This window comes from Asparagus officinalis, chromosome 7, assembly GCF_001876935.1.
Source record: "Asparagus officinalis chromosome 7, Aspof.V1, whole genome shotgun sequence".
In the NCBI taxonomy this organism is placed as follows: Eukaryota; Viridiplantae; Streptophyta; class Magnoliopsida; order Asparagales; family Asparagaceae; genus Asparagus; species Asparagus officinalis.
Window position 1 is genome coordinate 18,236,357 of NC_033800.1, and position 10,062 is coordinate 18,246,418.

The 10,062-nt window shown below is 34.5% G+C and overlaps 1 protein-coding gene across 1 annotated transcript; it reads left to right on the forward strand.

The window, feature by feature from the left end:
- On the forward strand, positions 4,183 to 8,897 carry LOC109850890. The gene is made up of 4 exons (XM_020420976.1): positions 4,183 to 4,283; positions 4,403 to 4,465; positions 6,226 to 6,339; positions 8,571 to 8,897. Exons 2-4 carry the CDS (start codon positions 4,424 to 4,426, stop codon positions 8,691 to 8,693), a joined length of 279 nt encoding a protein of 92 aa, XP_020276565.1. The 5' UTR covers positions 4,183 to 4,283; positions 4,403 to 4,423; the 3' UTR covers positions 8,694 to 8,897.

Sequence of the window (10,062 nt, forward strand, 5' to 3'; positions counted from 1 at the left end):
TTTCTCTCGAGTTGGTTTCAGCCTTGGTTTAGTTTTGGATATTTGTCAGACTTGGTTTGGCCAAAGTTGGTTTGGTTTTAGACGAGTTGTGTACTTGCCTTCTGAATTTTCAAGCAATGTATGGTTCCCTTATGAATTTGCAACCAATTGAGTGCATTACATTATATTTTGTTTGCCTATATTTTTGTTGTTAATATTTTGTCTTATATGGGTGATAATCACACTATGGTGATCACAATCAAGTTTTCTTGATTTTTTTAGTTTGAACCAAACACTAAAAATGAGGGAATCTATTCACACATCAATTGTTTTCTTCTTTTTTCAAGTTGAACCAAACTAAGAAAAGTGGTGGAAAATTTTTTCAGCTCATATTTTTTGGCAAAACAAACACAAGAAATACTTTCCATGAATGTGAAGAAAACATAAAAAAGTAAAGAAAAATAAGTTTTGAAAAATAAAGGAAACGAACCAAATAGGCCCTAACAAGGCGGAGAACAAGTCCGCTGAGATCATAATCATAAAGTTTCAACGCTATCTAGGTTTCTGGAATCAAAGCATACAAAATAATATAACTTTTTTTAAAAAGTTCTGAAGCCAATCTCGTTTTCAATCCTTACATCTATTTTGATTTTTAACTCCATAAAGAGAAGGGGAAAAACAAAAAACAAAAGAAAATAGGGAGATGAATCAGTCATGTATCGCTCATTGAGACATTCGGTGGGCATAGACAAATTCATTGAATCTTTAGAAAATTAAAATGAGTGACTTGGATTGATGAATGATGTGGATTTTATACCAGACCATGAATAATACAAACTGCCCTTTCAATTTTCCTAGAACTAGAGCCCCTGCTGAAATGTTGACGCCTTCCTCATATCAATACAGTTTCCTATTTGAAAACTTGGATTGGCACTTTCATTTTCTAAATTGCAGATAGACCCACTTACTATCCCTGAATTGAGCATGAATCCTCCCTAGTTCTATTCTAACAGATGTAACCTGAGTGAATTAAAAAAAAAAAACTCTTAGCCTCACAAAAAGAGAAAATTGGTTTGTTGACAAATAGACCTCTACATTTTAAAAAAGCTAAGAAAAATAGTCAGAGGCTATCCATAGTCGGTGATAGTAGAAAGTGTTTTCGGAAAAAGTTGCCTTCATTGTCGAATTCATTATAATATAGATTGCTTACAAAGAATTCAAAGTATTCAAAATAAAGAATGAAAGATTACAACTTTTCGAAAATAACGCAAGATCCGTTCGTCGTCTCTTGCTTGCGTGGGTCTTTTGCCGGTGACGGGGACGTCGATATCCGTGGACTACCTGACAATCAGATCAGATCCAGAACTCCGTCGATTCGCGAAGGAATCTAGAAGCATAAGCGCTTATCTCGGCAACGGCGAGATAATTGCTCTTCTTAGAATTATCACAACGGGATAATTCTAAGGATCGGATGCGGGCGGTGCAGATCTGAAGAAGCTTTCTCTCCTGTGTTGATGAACTCGATCAATCTTCAATCCGACAGGGCTTCGCCAATTCTCCAAAAATCCAGATCTCGTTTCCCCTGTCCCCGCACCTCCGACGGAGCCAGGTCAGAACGTGGGTCCCACAAGATCTAGAGTTACTTTGAAAGGTCGCCTCGGTCCTTTACCGGAAGATCGAGGTAAAGCACCTGTCAAGGAGCGATTGGGACCGTTGAAAGGTCCCCAAACAACAAACCAGACTGGGGGTCGTACCAATCCCCTAAGAAAGATAACAAAGGGAAAGCCCCTGTTACCGACCGCATTGGATTGCGGGTTGAAGTTCAAGAGCCCGTTAGGTTTTCACACTCGTAAAAGCGTAAACTTGAACAAGCGACTTTTGAAGACGCCAATAAAGCGTCGTATCTCCAGAGGGAAACATATCCATCTGAGACACCTCGGGTGCCCCAGTTCAGTCTGAGACGCTCCGTTATGCCTGTTTGTTCGTTTTCGCCGTAACTTCTTCATTCGAACTCGTATTTGAACGATTCAAAGTGCGTTGGAAAGCCGATGAGGAGTTCTATAAGCTCCGATGATTAGATCATCAGTTGAACAAATGAGACACGAATGGTATTTCGCCGTTTGTGAACGATATGAGGTTCCCGGTCAGTTCGCGTCTTTGTTGCTCTGAAATTTTGTTGGTTTACGTAGTTCGTCGATTAACTTCAAGCGTTCACCGACGTCAATCAAACTTCTGTGAACCGGATAGTGATGTTCATCGTCGTTTCTTAGCACTGAGCTGTTCGTGGAGACCTATAGGTAATTTTTGATGCCTACAGAAAGGGTCTATCAACAACAATAGAAATACTATAGTTCTCTCCATAGTAAACCTTTTTGAGGTAAAAAATAGAGCTAGAAGCCCTATTCATGTATATATTAAACGAAAACAGAAAGAGAATTTACAAAAAATACAAAATACGGAAAGTGCAGAACCAAAAGAAGATTTTGTCAGTTGGGAGCGGACCTTGTCGTCACCAACCAGGCAAAATCTGCCCAGTTTCCACCCGTCCATATGAGAAATAACAGAAAAGCAAAAAAAAATAAAAAGAGAGAAGAAACAAAAAACATGAATTGGCCAATAGGAGGAGAGGGGCTGGCCAGAATGAAAATCCAATCTAAGATAATTACAAAAACAGTTCCAAAAGATAGGCTGCAACTTTCACCAGATCCGAACAAAACAACACCATCAATAGAACCAAGTTAAAGTGATCTCTAAGAAGCCAAGAACAATTATCTGTGCAGTGGATGAAGGAAATGAAAAATGCAGTCTAACAAGAGGAGTTTGCCTAAACCCCAGGAGCAAAGTTGTCGCCTAAAACATCTTCACCTGCTGATTAATAATAAAGATATCGAAGCCTGCAAAAAGCTGAGTACAGTTAAAAATTCATCCACTTTAGTTACTTATTAAATGAGAAATAACTGATCATGGGAATATTGCACAGAAGAGGAAAACATCAATGATCTTTGAATTCTTTAACAAACTAAAATTGCGCCAATAATATGGACAATTTAAAATGGGGAATTTTTTGAAAAAAGACCTTTTTTGCTAAATACTTAGCAAAATAGACATTTTGCTAATTATTTAGCAAAATCGACCTCTTTTTGGCCAACAAGCCAAAAGAGGTCGATTTTAAAAAACGCCCAGCTCAGAACATATGGGACAACTAGTCCCGTATGTTTTGGGACAACTAGTCCCGTATGTTTTGTGTGAACTAATCAGCGATTAGTGCTCACAGAAAATATACGAGACTAGTAATCCCGTATGTTTTTGGGCACTCATTTGCTCAGAGCATACAGTTGTTAGCTTTTCCACTAAGATTATATATTGTCGTATGGAATTATTGATACATTTGGATTTGTTCAGCTTAGACTACATATTATCTTATGGGTAGACTCGATACATTTGGAATTGTTTAGAATTTTGCTATATTGGTATGCATATGACATGTATATTTGTATTGTGATATTGTGTATTTCTAGACTTGTGTTGTGAAAATATTGTGAAAATCAATGTAGAATTGTGTATTTTTTAGATTGTGTGTTGTGAAAATCAATGTATACAATGTTGATAATATTTTTTGTGAAAATATTGGTCAAATAATACTGTATATGAAGTTAGAGGCATGTGCATGTTTTTGTGCATTTTTGCCTCTGCCCAACAAACCCACTGGATTAGTAGTCCCGTGAGTTTGCTGGGCAGAGGCAAGAAAGCCTTTGCCTAACGTACGGGGCTACTAGTCCCGTACGTTAAGCAGAGACTAATTTGTTCTGCCCAACAAACCCACGCGACTACTAGTCTCGTGGGTTTGTTGGGCAGAACAAATGAGTGCCCAAAACATACGGGACTAGTAGTCCAGTATGTTTTTTTGTGATACTAATTGGTGATTAGTTCACCCAAAAACATATGTGAGTAGTAGTTCCGTGTGTTCTGAGCTGAGCGTTTTTTAAAATCGACTTTTTTTTAGCCTGTTGGTCAAAAATAGGTCGATTTTGCTAATTATTTAGCAAAAAAGGTCTTTTTTTTCAAAAATTTCAATGTCCGTATACGACGATATTGCCCCATAACCAGAACGAAATTTGTGGAGTACAATCTTGGGCCGAACTGGGCTGTCGTTTGTGATTTTGTGTTCCGATTTGGGTTCGGGTTAAACACCAAACTTGTTTTACCCGTAAGGCCCAATAAAATCCATCGCGGCATTCGTCGCCCCACCCCCTCCTCTGAATTCTGCAAAATCCCTATTTCGATTGCCCCCGGACTCGGAGCAGGTGAGTCTCGATCTTAGCGAACCCTTCCATCTTTTTCCTATCAATTTTATCGAATTTAGCTTCATAATTTCGTCACGATTCAAATAAAGCCCACGCGATTTGTTGTAAATTGGAAACAGGATAAATAATTGTCGGAGAAAATGGTGCGAACAATAATGCCAGTTGCTCAAGATAATTACGAGGTACTTTGACTCGAATCCCTGTATCTCGTCTCGTCTCTTATAAGCTAAGTTTTTGATATTCTGCATTTTTTCCCCTTTTTGGATAGCTTTGGAGATGTATTTGGGGATAATTTTTTTATTTTTTTAATTCTGTTCGGTAATCAGCGAAGGGTAGTGAAAATAGAAGGCATATTTCCCCTTTTAGTCTTTTACTTAGATGAGCAGCACACTTAGGCTTGATGGTGCTTTTTTTTTTCCTTGCTTGTTTCGACGAGGGAACTTCCCCACGATCCTTTGGACCGCGGGTGTCAAACCCCCGGGCGTGGCTAAGGGGCGAACGCCCAACACACGGCCTTGGGTATTTCAAGGAAATTAATTTCCTGGGGAGCGGGTCGAACTTGAGACCTTGGCCTACTACTTATATAGGCAGGTTACCAACTCGGCTAGACCCTCGTGAGTAGGATCGATGGTGCTTTTCGTAAACAATAAATTGTAAATTACATTGTATGTTGTGAAAATTTATAACTTTAGTAACAAACCAACTATGAAATCCATCATAATTTTAATTGGGAGGAGTTCTTTTAGAAGGCCGGCGCCTAGCTTTTCCAAGATGCTTCATACTCTAACATGGGCCTTTTGTATTTGATTGTGGTTTTGGAGAAGCTTGATATTTGCCTTTCTTAGAGTCTTCTCACTTTGTTCTTTATTATATGCGTGAGATTTTCTACTGTGGAGGATTTTTTTTATTGGAATGGAGCACGCGCAATTTTAACCCTGTACATATTGGTGCATGATTCCTGTAATGCACGTACTCCTAGTGCAGCATAGGGCATAGGGTAAATTTTTAGATATCAGAACTAATCGGGGACGCGAGAAGTATATGTCTGCAGCTTAACGTGCAAGAAGTATTGTGTAAAGAGACTGTTGGTACAATCTCCTAAGGTAATACGGAAGCTTGGGAGTAACAAACCTATAAAGAAATTTAAATTTAACGTGGCGAATCTCTTCATTACTCTTATCACTTAGTAGGTTTAAAATCTATAGTCTATACCTTTAAAATCTATACCTCCAAACTTCAAACTTAAGTGCAGGTAGTTTGTATATGCAAAACATGAATGCCCATGCTGACATTTGTTGGCACATTGAAACAGTAGTGGAAACTATCCCTCAAAGCAGGGAACCATTGGTTAAAGTGAAAAATTGCCGTGTACAATTTGCAGTTAGAATGCCAAATACAAATGCTAAAAAACTATATAGAAACTCAGGAATGGATGCAGTATGAGATTTATGGTGGAGTAATGTTGCAGCAAGATGCACTATGATATTTATCGTGGACTAAAGTGACAGAGAGATAATACAGCCAAGTGAACTCCTACACATCTTTTTATCTGTTATATTTAACTATCTTAATCCTCTTTTTATATACGTTAAAAATGAGAAATATTGGCAAAAGAGTACAATTGAATGTTAACATAGCTGTCTAACCAGAAAACTTGTCAATAAGAATCTATGTGGTTGATCTGGACACAATCTTTTTGAAGTCCATAGATTCTGCTTAGTATAAATAATCAGCATCAATCATTATGTTTCTAAGGCTTTCATGTTTCACTTTCCTAAACTTATATCACAAATATAAAGTTTGACATGTCTTTTTTACTTTTAAATAGTTCTGAAAATGACAGTCGTCTTCAACTCAGTTTGCGTGGACCGATCTTTCTTCAGCAGCTTATGCACTGTTTTGACTTTATTCCCGTTCTAAACTTTCCAAATTTCAATTGCAGACTGAACAACAAAAGCAAGCTGCTGCTGATGTTCTGTATCAGTATTCACAATTTGTTATGGTGTGCATTGGAGAGGGAGTTCGACCAAGTGACTTAAGGTTGCACTTAATGAAGGTGAACTTCTCTGCCTCTGTTTTCTCCTTCCACATTTCTTTTGGCATCACCGGTACCTCATATTTTGTTCTTCTTCATATATTTTATTTTTTTCTGAACATAAAAATAAGATAGTTTGTGGAAGAAATGATCTTTCGGCAGGCAACTAGTTTTTTGGATTTGGGGAAACAAGTTTTGTGTTAACATTACACACCCCAAAGTGTAGTGGAGCTTCTTCTAATAAATTAATTTCAGTCTTTCAGATATTGTTACTGTTGTTTGGAACGATAAAGAGGTTGTTTCTGGCAATAGGCGCTCCCAGAAAATTGTGGACTTTTTTTAAGGATTCTCAGATTTAAAAAATGGGGAGGAAGTCCTCGACCCGTAATTCATTCAGTCACATAGTCTGGGCCTCTAGAATATGGTGGAGGGAGGAACGAAGGACCAAAAGGAACTGTAGCCTTTTATATACTATAATGTCTCAACTCCCAACTATTGCATTAATTCCTGTTTGTTGCTTGCTCAAATGTTAATCCTAATACAAGCAATTCACTCATACTCAAGTTCTCTTCTTGTTGCCTTCTCTATATTCATGGGATCTTAGAATTAAGTACACACAGTTCGAGAAAATAAAGTGCTGTACCTTTATATTCCAATGCCTTCTTGTTATGACTTATTACTGTAAACTGCCTCTTTGCATATAATCCAAGGGGCTGTTTGGTTCGTTATTATAAGGGGTGGAAAACTAAGAAAACCCCTCCACGTCAGATTTTTAGCTCTCCACGTCAGCTTTTTTGTTTCCGTCCATTTCTTTGTGCCGCTTTGGTTCGCTCGAATGGAACAGGGAAAACTCTGCTGAAATCGCCGCCAACTAAGATTTTTTTCCCTCTCCGATTTCCTTCCCCAACCAAGTGAAATTGATGAAAACTCTGCCACGTCAGATTTTTTTCCTTCTCTGCTTTGTTTACAAAAGTTTTCCTTTTTTTTCTATGCGAACCAAACACAAGAAAAATAAATACATTGATTTCTCACCATTTTTTATGTGCGAACCAAAGCAAAACAATCTATTTCTTGGAAAAGTTTAAAAAACTCAAAACTTGTGTTTCTTTACATTGAATTGCATTTCTCTATATTAAGGAAACGAACAAAACAGCCCCCAAATGACATCATTTAAAACTAAAATACCAGAAAAAAGAATTGTTTAAATCCTTCCTTTTAATTTGGTTAGCACTTCATAACTGTAAACTGCATCATGGTAGTTGGATCCAAAGGGGTCAGATTATCTTAACTCTTAAAGTACTAGAAACGAAGAATTGTTTTAGTTATCTTTCTTAAAAAAATTCCTCCTATGTGGACTGATTTGATTGGTTTTCGCTTTCAGTTAAAAGTTCAGTGTGTGTAACCTTTCTACATCTTCTGACTTTTTTTCTAGCACATTTCATGCATATGGTTTTATGTGAATAACAATGTAAAAAACTTTCCATCAACGATATTAGTTGGATTGTAGTTTTAAAATAGAATTTTCTCTTTTCACAGTTCAGAAGATGATTTTAAACATAAAACTGTAACAATTAGCAAGAATTCTGGTAGCAGAAGCTGTAGAGTAGCAATCAATAACTAGTAAATATATTGTTAATAGTTCTCTGGTACCATAAATTGTACATCAATGTAACTTTTTAATCAATGTTTAAATCAATTACTTTGTTTAAAACTATGGATGTAGCAAATACATAGGTTATAATTTTGTCCCCACATAAGAAAAGACCGAGTCGCTAGCACAGAAATGACCAGCTATCTCGTGGTTCTAGCCAATCAGCTCTGCAGAAAATACCGTGTGAAACATTCTTTTTGCCCACACTAATTCACACGCATAACTATTTAGATGTCATTTAATTGAATTCATTCACATAAGCCCTGGAAGGGCTGTGGCTTGCATTAGGAGATTCAATGTCGAGCAGCATCTCTCGTAAGTCAATCATTGAAGGTGTTTAGGCACCTGATGAAATGTATGAGTGATGGTTTTCACTACATTCAATGCAGAATTTTGTTGTTTCGTCTTTGTTTTCAAAGACAGCATCTTCAGTTACTGTTGGTTTCATGTCTTATAACATTGTTGAGTCAGTATACGTTTTGTTCTTGTTTCTGTCGTGGACATAGTTCACCATTTCTCTTCAAACCGGATTTGATTTAAGTCGTCTACTCTTTTTTTCTGCAATTTATAACAACTTACGAATTGAGTTTTATTTCCTCAGGAAATTTCTGGAATGCCAACTACTTTAAAAAAGGCTCCTGTACAAGCAGCAGCTTCTCCCGACTCCATTGGCGAAGTATCATCCTCTGGTTCGTTGAAAGGAGAAAAATCTAGGAGCTCTTAATTATCTCATAGATCGGCTTGCACACTCAAGCCAAATAGAAAGACTCTATTTGCCTTGTTGACTTCCATCGACAGTGTATTATTACTGATACAGATGCGAATGAATGAAAATGTAATTCATGTTAGAACATTGTTCTATTGACTTTTAGTTGTATATATTGTATTATCAGAGAGATGTTATTGTGTGTTATTTGTCAGGTTGTTATATAACCCTGTGATTGGGTTTTGAGTGAATCTGTGACAAGATCATGTGCTTTCCATTCTCTCTGGTTTCGTTCGGATACCATGGTGTTTTCCTTGTTTTCATGCTGTTTTTGCCAAAAACAAAACATTATGTGTTTGGAAACCATGATGTGTTTTGAGCTAAATCATCCTCAAACTAAAAAAACAACACTTATTTTATAACACATTTTATGTGTTTAAGTTTAGTGTTTTGATTTTGAGTTCTAGGAGGTGTTAATATATTATCTAGCATAATATATTAAATATAATTAATATATAATTATTGCTGGTATGCTTGATAATGAATTAAATATAATTAATATTTAATAAAATATTAGTAATATTTATTAAATATAATTAATATATTAGTAATATTTATTAAATAATATAAAATATTTAATATATTAATATTTTAAATATAATTAATGTATTAGTAATATTTATTAAATAATATAAAATATATTAATAATTAAAATATCTTATATAATATTATAATAACATATTAAATACTAGTATTCAATACGTTGATAATGTATTATATAATTATATAGTTAAATTAATATAATAATAAACAATAATAAAATATAAATAAATTAAGAAAAAATAATAAAAAGGTTATTGATAACAAATAAGAATATAATAATGATATAATAATATACTATACTATATTATAATCACTATAGTATTATTAATTTTTAATAAACAATTTGTAATAAATTAATAATTATTAAATGTTATATAATAGTAACATATTTAATAACAAAAAAGCAATAGAATAATATATTATAATAATATATTATATAGCATAAATTATATAGTAAATGTACTATAATATAAAATTAATATATTACATAATAAATAATATAATATATTATTAATAAATTAATATTTATTAAATATAATTAATATATTTGTAATATTTATTAAATAATATAAAATATATTAATAATTAAAATATCTTATATAATAGTATAATAACATATTAAATACTAATATTCAATATGTTGATAATTTAAAATTTTTTTTTCGTATGATTAGTAATTATATTAAATTTAATATACATCATTAAACAGATAAATAAATATAAATACAATTAGAAAAATAATAAAAAGTTATATAACAAATAAGAATATACATAATGATCTGAT